The sequence below is a fragment of the Heteronotia binoei genome, chromosome 17 (genome assembly GCF_032191835.1).
Source record: "Heteronotia binoei isolate CCM8104 ecotype False Entrance Well chromosome 17, APGP_CSIRO_Hbin_v1, whole genome shotgun sequence".
Lineage (NCBI taxonomy): Eukaryota > Metazoa > Chordata > Lepidosauria > Squamata > Gekkonidae > Heteronotia > Heteronotia binoei.
In genome coordinates, this window is record NC_083239.1 from 2,090,528 (window position 1) to 2,105,242 (window position 14,715).

Sequence of the window (14,715 nt, forward strand, 5' to 3'; positions counted from 1 at the left end):
AAAACATCTGTTGGGTCTGAAAGCCCAGCATGTCCAAGGGACACCAAATACAACAGTGGACTGGTTGAACAGGAAGGACCTGGACCGAACAGAATCTTTCAAGAGCTCACCAGAAGACTGGGAGCCCCAATTTTGGATCTCTTTTGCTACAGGAAGTGCCTAGGTGTTTCACCTGGTTCACAGACCCAATGGTGGTCAGAGTAGATGCCCTCATTCAGAGGTGGCCTCAGGGACAATTGTATACGTTCCCAACCAATCGTGCCTATCTGTAAGATGTTAAGCAGAATCCACAGAGAGAGGGCAGATTTTTGTAGCACCAGACCAGACCAGAAAGCCATGGTACTTGGAGTTCATTCAAATGTCATCAACCAGTCCATGGTGCCTGCCAGACAGAAGGGATTTATTGGTCCAGGGAGCCATTCTCCATCTAGATCCCTTATGACTAAATTGGATGGAGGTTGAACAGGCAGATTTAGAGAAATCAGGTCTGTCTCAGGACATTGTGGATATCACTGTTTGAGCTAGGCAGCCAGCAACCAGATGGATTTATAATTATACCTGGTCTGCCTTTATTAAGTGGGCTGCAGAGCATCAAGTGGACCTTCTAAGGACATCCTAGCAGAACATTCTTTATTTTCTCCATTCAGGGTGGAAGAAAGGCCTTAAATTAATACACTAAAACATTGAGTGGGTGCCACTGTGGCAGTCCTGGGAAGCAGCAGATGGAAAAATTGGCTTCTAATAAGCTCATCAGACAGTATCTGAAGGGGTTTTCCCAATTAGCACCACCTGTAAAGCATAGATTGCCTACATGGAGCCTACCCAAAGTCTTACAGGTTCTAATCAAACCTCCTTTCAAACTTTTAAAAACAGCAGAGTTAAGGTCCTTATCTTGGAAGGTTGCACTTCTCATAACCATCACGTCTGCAAGAAACTGAGCACCCTTTCAGTTGGAAAGAAGCTATGTGTTTCCCATAAAGATTCAGTAATTTTAGACTGGTCCTTCCTTTGTTCCAGAAGTCAGTTTTCAGCATCATGTATATCAACATGTAATTATACCATCTTTTTGACCTGGGCTTTCTCATCCTAGGGAGGGATTGTGGCACAAATTGGGCTTACAGAGGGCTCTCCAGATCTACGTCGCTAGAATTGAGACTTTCATACTGTCGGATGCTTTATTTGTTTCTCATGGAACTATAAACTTAGGCAAAGGGCCTCTAAGGTGACCATTGGTCTTTGGATTAAGTTGTGTAGACAGAAAGCTTACGACATACAGGAGTTGAGAATACCATCAGGGATTATTGCGCAGAGCAGGAGCTACCTCAGAACAGGAGCTACCTCATTCCACCAGAGCAGGAGTTACCTCAGTTGTGTTTGCAACCAAGGTTCCTATCAAGGAGATGTGCAGAGCAGCAAACTGATCTTCCTTTGCCACATTTGTTCTGCATTACCCAGTGGGATCTCACTTTTGGATATAACCACTGTGGATGACTTTCCCTGCTGAAGGAGAATGGAACACTGGACCTACCTGAAGGTTTCTTCTCTTCGGTGGGGTGAAGTCATCCAACAATTTTCCCTCCCTCAGCTGGTTCATTTTGTTTGCTGGTAGAGTACCTTAGATAAGACTGTAATGGCTGAACATGTTCACTGAAGTGTTACTGTTTCATTACAATTTTTTGTTGAAGGAGCTAGGCTATTTTATGTCTGGAAGGACACTCCTCCTGGGTCCTGCTTAGGCATACAACAGATTTGCATAGCCCTGCCTGGAGCGAGAGGGAGCATAACCTAAGCACTGTGGATGACTTTGCCCCGCCGAAGAGAAGAAAACTTCAGGTAGGTCCAATGTTTCATTTTCACACAACAGTGCGCCCAATGTCTCTTTTATCTTGCATTTGCCACTCATATATCTGAAGATTTTCTTGTAGTGAGTCTCCCTGGCCAGCTGTGAGGATTGATCAGGTATCAACCAAATAAACTCTCCCTTATGAAAACATAGGTAGAGTTGATTAGTTTTGATACAAGAGTTAAATGTTCTAGCATGGAGGCTGGCTTGATAGGAATGAGGATAACTGTTACAGACAGTCAAATCGTGTACTCCACTACCCCTCCCACCTTTCACACAAACGGTTGCATATCATCAGAAGACACCACAGTTTTTTCCCTTTGCATCTTCAAGGCTGTTCACATCCCTTGGAGGGAGACTCCATTCTAGGCACCAGAGCCCCATCTCCTTAACAACATGTGTGTATGTGTGTGTATACACACACACACATATATTGGCCACTGTGTGACACAGAGTGTTGGACTGGATGGGCCATTGGCCTGATCCAACATGGCTTCTCTTATGTTCTTATGTGACACAGAGTGTTGGACTGGATGGGCCATTGGCCTGATCCAGCATGGCTTCTCTTATGTTCTTATGTGACACAGAGTGTTGGACTGGAGGGGCCACTGGCCTGATCCAACAGGGCTTCTCTTATGTTCTTATGTGACACAGAGTGTTGGACTGGAGGGGCCATTGGCCTGATCCAACATGGCTTCTCTTATGTTCTTATGTGACACAGAGTGTTGGACTGGATGGGCCATTGGCCTGATCCAACATGGCTTCTCTTATGTTCTTATGTGACACAGAGTGTTGGACTGGAGGGGCCACTGGCCTGATCCAACAGGGCTTCTCTTATGTTCTTATGTGACACAGAGTGTTGGACTGGAGGGGCCATTGGACTGATCCAACAGGGCTTCTCTTATGTTCTTATGTGACACAGAGTGTTGGACTGGATGGGCCATTGGCCTGATCCAACATGGCTTCTCTTATGTTCTTATGTGACACAGAGTGTTGGACTGGAGGGGCCATTGGCCTGATCCAACAGGGCTTCTCTTATGTTCTTATGTGACACAGAGTGTTGGACTGGAGGGGCCATTGGCCTGATCCAACAGGGCTTCTCTTATGTTCTTATGTGACACAGAGTGTTGGACTGGATGGGCCATTGGCCTGATCCAACATGGCTTCTCTTATGTTCTTATGTGACACAGAGTGTTGGACTGGAGGGGCCACTGGCCTGATCCAACAGGGCTTCTCTTATGTTCTTATGTGACACAGAGTGTTGGACTGGAGGGGCCATTGGCCTGATCCAACATGGCTTCTCTTATGTTCTTATGTGACACAGAGTGTTGGACTGGATGGGCCATTGGCCTGATCCAACATGGCTTCTCTTATGTTCTTATGTGACACAGAGTGTTGGACTGGAGGGGCCACTGGCCTGATCCAACAGGGCTTCTCTTATGTTCTTATGTGACACAGAGTGTTGGACTGGAGGGGCCATTGGACTGATCCAACAGGGCTTCTCTTATGTTCTTATGTGACACAGAGTGTTGGACTGGATGGGCCATTGGCCTGATCCAACATGGCTTCTCTTATGTTCTTATGTGACACAGAGTGTTGGACTGGAGGGGCCATTGGCCTGATCCAACAGGGCTTCTCTTATGTTCTTATGTGACACAGAGTGTTGGACTGGAGGGGCCATTGGCCTGATCCAACAGGGCTTCTCTTATGTTCTTATGTGACACAGAGTGTTGGACTGGATGGGCCACTGGCCTGATCCAACAGGGTTTCTCTTATGTTCTTATGTGACACAGAGTGTTGGACTGGAGGGGCCATTGGCCTGATCCAACAGGGCTTCTCTTATGTTCTTATGTGACACAGAGTGTTGGACTGGAGGGGCCATTGGCCTGATCCAACAGGGCTTCTCTTATGTTCTTATAAGACACAGAGTGTTGGACTGGATGGGCCACTGGCCTGATCCAACATGGCTTCTCTTATGTTCTTATGTGACACAGAGTGTTGGACTGGATGGGCCACTGGCCTGATCCAACAGGGCTTCTCTTATGTTCTTATGTGACTCAGAGTGTTGGACTGGAGGGGCCATTGGCCTGATCCAACATGGCTTCTCTTATGTTCTTATGTGACACAGAGTGTTGGACTGGAGGGGCCACTGGCCTGATCCAACATGGCTTCTCTTATGTTCTTATGTGACACAGAGTGTTGGACTGGAGGGGCCATTGGCCTGATCCAACATAGTTTCTCTTATGTTCTTATGACCATCAGCTACTGACTCACCGTCTTGCCAACAAAGGGATACAGGGGTTGGCCTTACAATGGCTCTCCTCTTTCTAAGGTTTGGGACAAAGGGTAGCAATTGGGGGGCAAGGGGGTGGTGCTTTCCCTGATGCTGTTCTACATACACCCCCTTGTCCAGATCGCCCAGAGGTATGGGCTGGGTTGCCATCAGTATGTGGATGACACCCATCTCTATCTACTGATGGACAGCCGGTCCGACTGCGTCCCAGAAAATCTGGACCCGGTGCTGCAAGCTGTAGCAGGATGACTCATGCTGAGTTGACTGAAGCTGAATCCGATGAAGACAGAGGTCCTTTGTCTAAGTTGCGGAGTTCCTGGCAGGAAAATCCCCCTACTGGCTTTTGATGGTGCGCCACTTACAGCGGCACCCGGGGTCTGAAGCTTGGGGGTGCTACTGGAGCCTTCCTTGACAATGGAGGCCCAGATAGTAGCCATTGCCAAATCCGCCTTCTACTATCTCAGGTGGGTAAGACAATTGGTTCCCTTCCTCGAGCACAGCTAATGAAGACCACCAGTCTTGGAAATCTCCTGCTAGTCTCGTTACTCCCCGTGGCAGTCCAGGGAATGGCTTCTGTTTCAATCCCTGGACTACTTAGAAAGGAGAGGTTCCTATCGAGCTGTGGACACTATTGTTATAGCAATAATCTGCAAACGGTAGTACGTCCACCCAGTCATCTTGCTGGAAATTGATATAACACCTTAAAAATTGGGGGTTATGTAGGGGAGGGGCCCTTGCAGATGGGTGTCTATACAAAGGGGATAAACTTTATGTGCCTGAGTTGATGTCCTGCACCATCGTTATGATAATATATATATTTTTTAAATTTTTTATTGTTATATATTCCAACACCAATCCACCTCTGTGAGAGTCCCAGGCCATAGATACATTATAATATTCCATAAATTTATAACTATTAACATTTCATCCAAATACAACTCCATCACTCTATTTAAACATCTTATCCATTCATTTTCTTATTAACCAACCAATCGTCTTAAATTGTTTAAACTTTTCCAAATATCTCACCATCTTCCTAAACCACCCCTCCTCCTGTTCCCTAACCTTTAATCCGTTCATTCTTCGTATCTTCATCGTTAAATACTCCAAAATAATTATATAATTCATTTTATCCCTCCAGTGATTAATTGTCAATTCCTCAGCTTCTTTCCAATTCCTTGCTATCACTTGTCTTGCTGCTACTAACATCAAATTAATCCATTTACTATCCTCTTTTGATCTTAATCCCACACCATCCAAATTAATAATTGCCATTGCTTTAGATATACTTATTTTCCATCCCATAATCTTTGTCATCTCTATGCCAACCTGCAACCAGAATTTTTTCACTAAGGGACAATCCCACCACATGTGACTGAAAGTTCCAATTTCTCCACATTTCCTCCAACAATTTTTACTCCCTGATTTAGAGATATAATACATCTTAATGGGTGTATAATACCATTTCTGTATCATCTTCAATCCCTGCTCCTGCACTAACCTAGATGTTATGATAATAAATTGTTATCATCGTTATGATAATAAATTGGCAGGTCATTTTGGGTTTGTGAAAACATTTCCCTTACTCCAGAGACAGTTTAGTGGCCCAGCATTCGGTTCCTTTCCTTTGCACCTTCAAGGCCATTCACATCCATTGGCCGTGGGAGGAAGTCTCCATTCTAGGTGCCAGAACCCCACCTCCTTGACAACTATATAAGCTACATGTTACAAAATACCAGATCTAAACTACAAAGCAAAACAGCATCATTTCCCCCACCTTTACAGCATATAGGTGCAATAAATCTGTGGCAGGAAGAATAGCCCATAACAAGACACAGTCCTGGCACCAACTTTAGTTCACTGTGAGCTTTGGCCTTTCTGACGGCTGACCTACAGTGCCTAGCAACCTTATCCTCTTGCCTCCATTTCTTGAACATTTTCTTTTCCTCCCATAGCATATCACAGCGTTCAATGTTCTTGGCTTCTTGGATTCTATACCATGTTTCCTTCTTGTTGGAAGAGCAATAGCTTGAGCTTGCAAGAGCTCTTGTTTTAGGAGAGCCCACCCTTCACTTGCTCCTTTCCCTTCCAGCAGTCTTACCCATGGAATTATTCTCATCATGCCTCTAAGTTTATTAAAGTCTGCCCTACAGAAATCTAACGTACATGTGTAGCTATGAACTTTCTTGGTCCCCCACAGCAAAAGGAATTCTAGCAGGAAATGGTCACTTCCCCCTAAGGTCCCCACCCCTTTCACCCCATCTACCATCTCTCGCTCATTACTCAATATTGAGTTGATTATGGCTGATTATCATAACTTCCTCCACCATTTGATGAATTAAGTCGTCAGCTAGACAGGTCAGGAATGGGCATGACTGTGGATGCTTGGTAGTCTGTTTCCCAGCACACATCAGGGAAGCTGAAGTCATCCATAACTAGCAGGTTATGTTGTTTGGATACCCTGCCGAGCTGTTCAAAGAGGGCAGCATGCACCTCCTTTTCCAGTGGAGAGCCAGTTTGGTGTAGTGGTTAAATATGTGGACTCTTATCTGGGAGAACCGGGTTTGATTCCCCACTCCTCCACTTGCACCTGCTAGCATGGCCTTGGGCCAGCTATAGCTCTGGCAGAGGTTGTCCTTGAAAGGGCAGCTGCTGTGAGAGCCCTCTCCAGCCCCACCCACCTCACAGGGTGACTGTTGTGGGGGAGGAAGGTAAAGGAGATTGTGAGCCACTCTGAGACTCTTCGGAGTGGAGGGCGGGATATAAATCCAATATCTTCATCTTCTTCTTCATCTTTCCTGGTCAGGAGGTCTATAGCAGACTCCTACCACAATACTATTTGTCCTTCCTTCCCTTATCTTCACCCAGATACTTTCCACTGGGCTGTTGCCCTCCTCCTCCATTCTTTCCTAACAAACAAACCCTCTCCTCATATATAGCACCACTCTGCCTCCTCTTCAACCCTTCTGTGTTTCCTTGAACAATTCATATCCATCCACCACAATGTTCTGGTCATGGGAATCATCCCACCAAGTATCCGCAATGCCTGCTAAATCATATCCCTCTGTCTGCACTAGAAGCTCAAGCTCTTCCTTCTTATCACTCAAGCTTTGGGTTTTGCTACGCAGACACCTGAAGCCCTGCACCCTTGGCTCCATTAGACTTGGCCCTCCCAGGTGGGCCTCTGTTGTTTGCCCTCTTTCATTTAAAAAAAAAAAGTTGGTCATCTTCTTCTCATCATGGCGACAGCGGAAAGACCTCTTTAACTTTGGTTTAGCCGTTATTTTTCACTACAGTGAGATATTTTGATTTGTGAACTTGTCTTTTTCTCTCTCTCTCACACACAGAAAATACTTACATCTTTGGAAGGCTTTCGTAACACATCTCCAACTCCACCACCATTTCTCAGGCCTTGGTTCAATACCGTCACGATGCACATTAGCAGAGTATCACATGTTCTCTCAAGCCCATCCTCATCTTCCTCCCCTGTGGTGTAACACAGATATATGATCCAAGGGTCTGCTCGGAATATATTAAGGACAGCGCTGCCTTCGCACCATCCTCAACATCCACTGGAGTGACTTTGTGACCAACACTGAAGTCCTCAAGCGGGCGGAGGTTACCAGCATCGAGGCACTGCTGCTGAAGACGCAGCTGCGCTGGGCAGGGCATATTTATAATAATAATAATAATAATAATAAACTTTATTTTTATATCCCGCCCTCCCCCGCCAAGGCGGGCTCAGGATGGAAAACCACCGCCTTCCCAAGATTGCCCTGTATGGCGAACTCTCCACCGGCCATCGAAATAGAGGGGCACCAAAGAAGAGGTACAAGGACTCCTTGAAGAAATCCCTTAGCACCTGTCACATCAACCATCACCAGTGGTCTGACCTAGCCTCAGATCGCAAAGCATGGAGGCACACCATCCACCAGGCTGTCTCTTCCTTTGAGAACGCACGCATAGCTGGTCTTGAGGACAAAAGGAGATTGAGGAAGAATCGCACTGCTACAGCACCAACCCCAAATCAGACTTTTCCCTGCAGCCACTGTGGCCGGACCTGCCTGTCCCGCATTGGTCTTGTCAGCCACCAGCGAGCCCGCAGCAGACGTGGACTACTGCACCCTTCTTAAATCTTCATTCGCGAAGCCAAGCCGAGAGAGAGAGAGATCATAATAGAGAACACATGGCTGCCATCAATAGCAGTAGCCCTGTGTCATCTCCTCTGCTCTCTCCCGGTAACATCTGGTGAAAGAAGATGCCTGATGTAACGTGATTGTGGATAAAATTTTGCCTACTCCTGAAAGTAGCAACTAATGAAGTAGCGTAAGGAGCCCAGAAAGGCTCAGCGCGCTGTTCATTTTGTTATTGGAGACAAAAGGGAAAAGAAATGTAAACTGAAGTAAAATGTTTCAGGCATTCTGTATGTGGATTCATTTTTCACTAACCTACAGTACTGTTCTGGCCCTTGCAGAATCCCATGACACCTTCTAGACTTTCTGATAATTATATGTCCCTTAGCGTTTTAGACATTCTTAGAAGTGCATAAGAGGCAGAGAAGTGTTTATGTTTATTTGATTTATATCCCCTCCCTCCCCGCTGAAGAAGGCTCAGAGTAGCTCACAGTTTGTAGTAAAATAATAATAAAAAACATTTAAATTAAAACATTAAATTAAAAACAATTTGGTTCAAGTGAGCATGGTACTTAAAGAAATGTTGAATCATAGAAAATGCATGCACTCTATAACCATTTTTGCATACTGCTCACCTCGGAGTCACGTCCCTCTTCACTGCGCTGCGTCTGCTCGGATTTCCCACGATCTGCGCCGGAGGAGCAGGAAGAGCCGTGGCTTCTGCATCGCAAATGGAAACTGGGTTTTAGCGATTTCCGTTGCGACGCAGAAGCCGCGGCTCTCCCTGCTCCTCCGGCGCAGATGGTGGGAAATCCGAGCAGACGCTGCACAGTGAAGAAGGACGTGACTCCGAGGTGAGCAGTGTGCGAAAACGGTTTATCTGTATTCTAGTGGGGGTAGTGTTGTTAATCTGTTATAACAAAAACCAAAAAGGTGACTTGGTGCTTCTTAAATAATAGCAGATACATTACAGCATATGATTTCATAGGCTATAGTCCACATCACTAGTATGATGTGAAACCTCCGTCTGCAGACATAGTTGTCAAAGATGCTTCTAGCCTGAGTGCCATTTTTATCTTCTGCTGGCCTTGATTCCATTCTAAGAAAGCAATGAACACTTCTATATGTATGCACTATCAAGTCACAGCCACTTATGGCATTCCCAGTAATGGGCTTTCAAGGAAAGTGAGAAGCAGAGGTGATTTGCCACTGCCTTCCTCTGCAGAGCCTTTCTTGATGGTTCCCTGTCCAAGTATCAAGTCTGCTTAGCTTCCACGATCTGATGAGATTGGGCTATAACATGCTGCTTTTCCTTCCAATTAATATATAACTTGTTGAAATAAAACTGTTTTGTGGGTATTTTACTAACCTGATTTTATGGCTGGTATTGTAGTAGTACAATTATCCTTTCCACATGTTTCAAACATTGCTGTTAAAGTCATGGTGGGAACTGTGTCAGTGTCTGACAGAACAAAAAGCACACCGTTAGCAAAGTTTGATTTTCTGCACACACACACAACATCATAAAAAGTATGGCATACACATTAAACATGAGGGCACAGCCATGCTACCAAATTCTCAATCACAAATCTAATGTGAGTGTAATTTCATAGCATCCAAATTAAAATGTGTCACAAAATACATAGGTCCATTTACTTTATTTGTATGTACTATAGAACATTTGGTATCTCTCCGCTTTAGATCTTCTTGCTAACAATGATCGAGGTTCTTTTGTAAAGCCAACCAAACTACATTTTATGACATCTTAGCTTGGGACCCCAAAATACAAATACTGGAAATTATTTGAATTTTAAATTGGCTTGAATATTTGCTCCAACAATTTACTTAGGGCGTTTTCGCACTGACCTTAATCGGCAGCGACGCCCCTCTTCACCACGCAGGATCTGCGCGGATTTCGCACCAATTGCCGCGGAGCACCCGGAAGAGCCAGAAAGTCCCGTGGTTTTTGCGGCGCAAATGGAAACCGCCAAAAACCAGTTTCCATTTGCGCTGCAAAAGCCGCGGGACTTTCCGGCTCTTCCGGGTGCTCCACGGCAATTGGTGCAAAATCCGCGCAGATCCTGCACGGTGAAGAGGGTCGTCGCTGCCAATTAAGGTCAGTGCAAAAACGCCCTTAGTGTTGTAAGAAATGGAGAAATAAATCAGACAACAGTGAAGAAGAACCTTAATGTCATCAGGATAAAGAAGAAACAGCATTTACATGTTTACAGTATATCAAGATAATTGCTATTTCATCCTAAATTTAAAAAACTGACATTAAACATAGTTGCTATCTAGGTAGGATGAAATATATTCATAGCTAGACAGATATGTATAAAAGCAATGTCAGTTTTAGAAAACATTATAATTATTCACAAAGGCTGGCAGGCAGGACATTAAGTGGCTAGATCATTTTCCTGAAACCAGATTACAAGATTTTCAGAATGAACACATTCTTTGATGTTCATTTGTAAACATGTATGGAGTTGAGTAAAAGCAATCTTGTGCTTTATCAACAGAGGTATAGTGTCCAGATCACGTGATGTGATGGTATCGCTTCACTCTGCTCTGGTAAGACCTCACCTGGAGTATTGTGTTCAGTTTTGGGCACCACATTTTAAGAAGGATCTAGACAAGCTGGAACGGGTTCAGAGGAGGGCAACGAAGATGGTGAGAGGTCTGGAGACAAAGTCCTATGAGGAAAGGTTGAAGGAGCTGGGTATGTTTAGCCTGGAGAGGAGGCGGCTGAGAGGTGATAAGATCACCATCTTCAGGTACTTGAAGGGCTGTCATATAAAGGATGGTGTGGAATTGTTTTCTGTGGCCCCAGAAGGTAGGACCAGAACCAGTGGGTTGAAATTAAATCAAAAGAGTTTCCAGCTCAACATTAGGAAGAACTTCCTGACGGTTAGAGCGGTTCCTCAGTGGAACAGGCTTCCTGAGGAGGTGGTGAGCTCTCCTCCCTTTGAGGTTTTTAAACAAAGGCTAGATGGCCATCTGACAGCGATGAAGATCCTGTGAATTTAGGGGGAGGTATTTGTGAGTTTCCTGCATTGTGCAGGGGGTTGGACTAGATGATCTTGGGGGGGGGGGTACCTTGCAACTCTGTGATTCTATGATTAATTTAACAATTCCAAAATGAGTAAACAAGATATAGATCGGCTTTATCAAACACCTATTTTGCCCTGTGAATTCCACATTATTTTCTGCATCATGTATCAGTGATGCAATGAAAGAGTTGAAGGAATTCAAGTTGGTAAAATTATACAACTCAGAAATGGACCTCTAATACACCAGAGCAAATTCATAGGCAATTTTGGCAAGAGTATGCTTTGGCAAAAAGAGCAATACCTGCCACAGGCGTTCTGTTCTTCAGCCTTTCCACTTCCATAATGAAGTCATCTTTCAAGAACAAGAACCCAACGATGGAGAAGAGGTAGACAAGGATGAGAGCCAGCACAGCAGTCAGGATAATGGAGCGTCCATTACGTGTAACACTTTTAATGACATTCAGTAAAGTCTCCTCTCTGTATACCAAGTCAAATAGCTTTGAAGAAAGAAGACAAAACAAGGAAACAGAGGAATATAAGTAGAATACTTAGATTCTATGAATAGAATATATAAAGAACATATATCAATAAAATAAAATACAATAATGTTTCCAAATAAGCCCAAGAAATGCATTAGAGTGATAATTTTCAAACTGTGATCTGGGCAACCCTGGGGTTCCTTAAAAACCTATAGATCCTCAGTGAGAAAACCTGTAACAACAACAACAAAAAAATCACTGAAAGACATCTCATCCACCATTAATGACTTCCTGTTATAATGTGGAACTACAGAAAACTGTTGAATGCCTTCTTAGGTACACACTCAGTTTACATGAGGCCCAACAGGCCTTGTGTAAATGAAGTGTGCAACCGAAAACTGATGCCTACTGATTTTAGGAAGTGATCTCCATAGAGGGCCTACCATTTTTGCGCATAAAAATAGAGCTGACCAACTAGTGGTTCAGATATTTTCCAGCCCCTCCATGTGGAATTAGGGGAGTGTACCAGAAAAAAATCCAATATTTTTCTGATCCAGATTTCAGAGGGAATGATTATCAGTATTCTGGGTTATTCAGGTTCCAAATACCCATTTGATATCCAGATGTAGGTTTGCCCCCCCCCCTCCAGGATTCAGGTCCATTTTTCCCTCAGGGGACTTAGCCAAGGAACACTATTGCAAGCCTAACAAATGCCAAATCATAGAACCCAAGCCAATGTCAAACCAGAGGATCCAACCCATCTCAAAACAGACTCTAAAGCAAACCAACTTAAGCAAGAGACACTTTTGCAAGACCAACACAACCTAAGCACAGCATCTAAGCCAAACCATCCTTGGCAAGCCAATACAAAGACCTGGCAAGAAGACATGGACACAGACACAAAGTAAAATGGAAGGCAAAGAGTCCCAAGAGCCATAGAATGCTGATCCCTATATTTCTGGATACTACTAAATATTTCCAGAATTTTCCAGAACCCATTTACCAGAATCCTGAAAAACCCGTTACCATCTGAATGTATCTGAAAAATGCTCTTTAAAAGGTTTTAAACTATATATATATATTTTAAGGCCAGAAATATCTGAACGGGCATCCCTCTACAGAATGGCCGAAGTAGGCAGCAACAGAGCAAAACAGAAGAGCTTACATCTGACTCACTGCCCTCCTGATTGATCCTTCCAAGGGACTCAAAGGAGCCAGAACCTGAAATTGCACCACTGTGCTCGTGCAAGTCACTACTATGAGGCAACAGCTGGAAATGGCAATGTATTGAAAGATGTCCCCATATACACAGGACATTTGGTGTATAGGAACTAGCAAATATTCTAACCAGTTCTCAGAATAGGTTGACAGCACGGGGGCACTTCTTGTGAAAAGGCACATGAGAACCTCAATAGTCTCAGCTTTCAGTTATTGAAAAGTAATAAATGTTTAGCTCTCACGTTTGTAGAGCCAGGTCTGGAAATAATTATTAGACTAAATGTTTCGAAAGAGGGCAATAAAAGAAGAACAATAATTTGATTTTTAACTCGCCATAACCTCTAAATGGTTAAAATTTGTGTATGTTCAGTTCACACAAAGCCTTGCAGAAACTGAATGTGCAACTTAGAATACGTGACTGATGGATTGCACTAAATGGGCCTACCATTCTTTATTTTACATTTTTAATATTAAATATTTCTAGATTATAAGGACTGTAGTTTCTAGAGTAAAATGGGGTTGCACTTACCTGTAGCCTTGGTTCATCAAGTAGCCTTCTGTGCAGTCGCAGATGGGACTGCACAGCCGCAAGCCAGCCAGAGAGGAGTTAGCAAGCATTTAAAAAAAAGTCTTTAGAGCCCAAGAGTGCTCTCCCTCCCTTCAATCTTCATGCAGATTGTCCTGTCAAATGGTCACATGACCCGGAGGGGAAGTACTCTTTCCACAGTTCTCCCTTTGCGGCTGTAAGGACCTGAATACAATATAGCAGCCTACAGCAGGGAAGGGAAGGAGGGATTTGTGCCTGCACGGAAGGCCACTTGATGAACAACAGTTACAAGTAAGTGGTACCCATTTTAATCTTTGTGGCCTCTGTACAGCCGCACATGGGAGAGAAGCAAGTTCACTCACAAAGGAGAAGGGTACGGGCTACATCAGCAAAAGACTGACTGTAACACTGCTTTTCCCACAGCTGCCTTGCTCCTGGATTCAATGTCCACTGAGTAATGTCATATGAAAGTCAAGGGTGTTGCCCAAGTTGCTGCTTTGCAGACATCTTTGAGAGGTAGCTTTGCTGGAAAAGCTGTTGAAGGAGGTTGCACCCTCGTAGAATGAGCTCGTAGGCTGAGTGGGAATTCAATATCTGCCTCCATGAATTGTGGACGCTATTAATCTGGACAGAGTTTGTGCAGAGGCAGCCTTACCTTTGTTGTGGCCTCAAAAGCAGACAAATTCCTATTCTTCCTAAAATCTAATTTTCTGCCTAAATAACAAAGAGCTCTTCTAACATCTAATAAGTGTAAACTCCTTTCTGCTGAGCTGTTAGGATTGGGGAAGAAAACTGAGAGGGTAATATCCTGACCCATATGAAACCTGAATACCATCTCTGGGATGAACCCCGGACGTGGTTGCAATACCACTTTTTCCTTCTGAAATTTTAGAAAAGGGTCACAGCACAGTACACTGAGTTCTTCTACCCTTTGAGCCTAGGTTATAGCTACCAGAAAGGCCATTTTGTATGATATGAAAGACAACTCAAAACTTGCCATTGGTTCAAATGGTTTATAAAGAAATTCAGATAAAACTAAAGAACAGCTCCATTGAGGAACATGGTGAACGACTGGTGGAAACGAATTACATAAACCTTTCAGAAACCACTTAGAATCTGTACTTGAAAAAACTGATGGGCCAGAACTGGATC

General features: G+C 44.1%; 1 protein-coding gene across 1 annotated transcript in view; it reads right to left on the reverse strand.

Moving 5' to 3' along the window:
- ITPR2 (inositol 1,4,5-trisphosphate receptor type 2) overlaps window positions 1–14,715 on the reverse strand; it is a 320,928-nt gene that overhangs the window by 16,262 nt on the left and 289,951 nt on the right. Inside the window, exons 51-53 of the mRNA XM_060257486.1 lie at window positions 11,621–11,816; window positions 9,644–9,731; window positions 7,495–7,627 (exon numbers count right to left, since the gene is read on the reverse strand). Of these exons, the coding sequence (XP_060113469.1) occupies window positions 7,495–7,627; window positions 9,644–9,731; window positions 11,621–11,816 (417 nt within the window). The remainder of the gene's footprint in view (window positions 1–7,494; window positions 7,628–9,643; window positions 9,732–11,620; window positions 11,817–14,715) is intronic.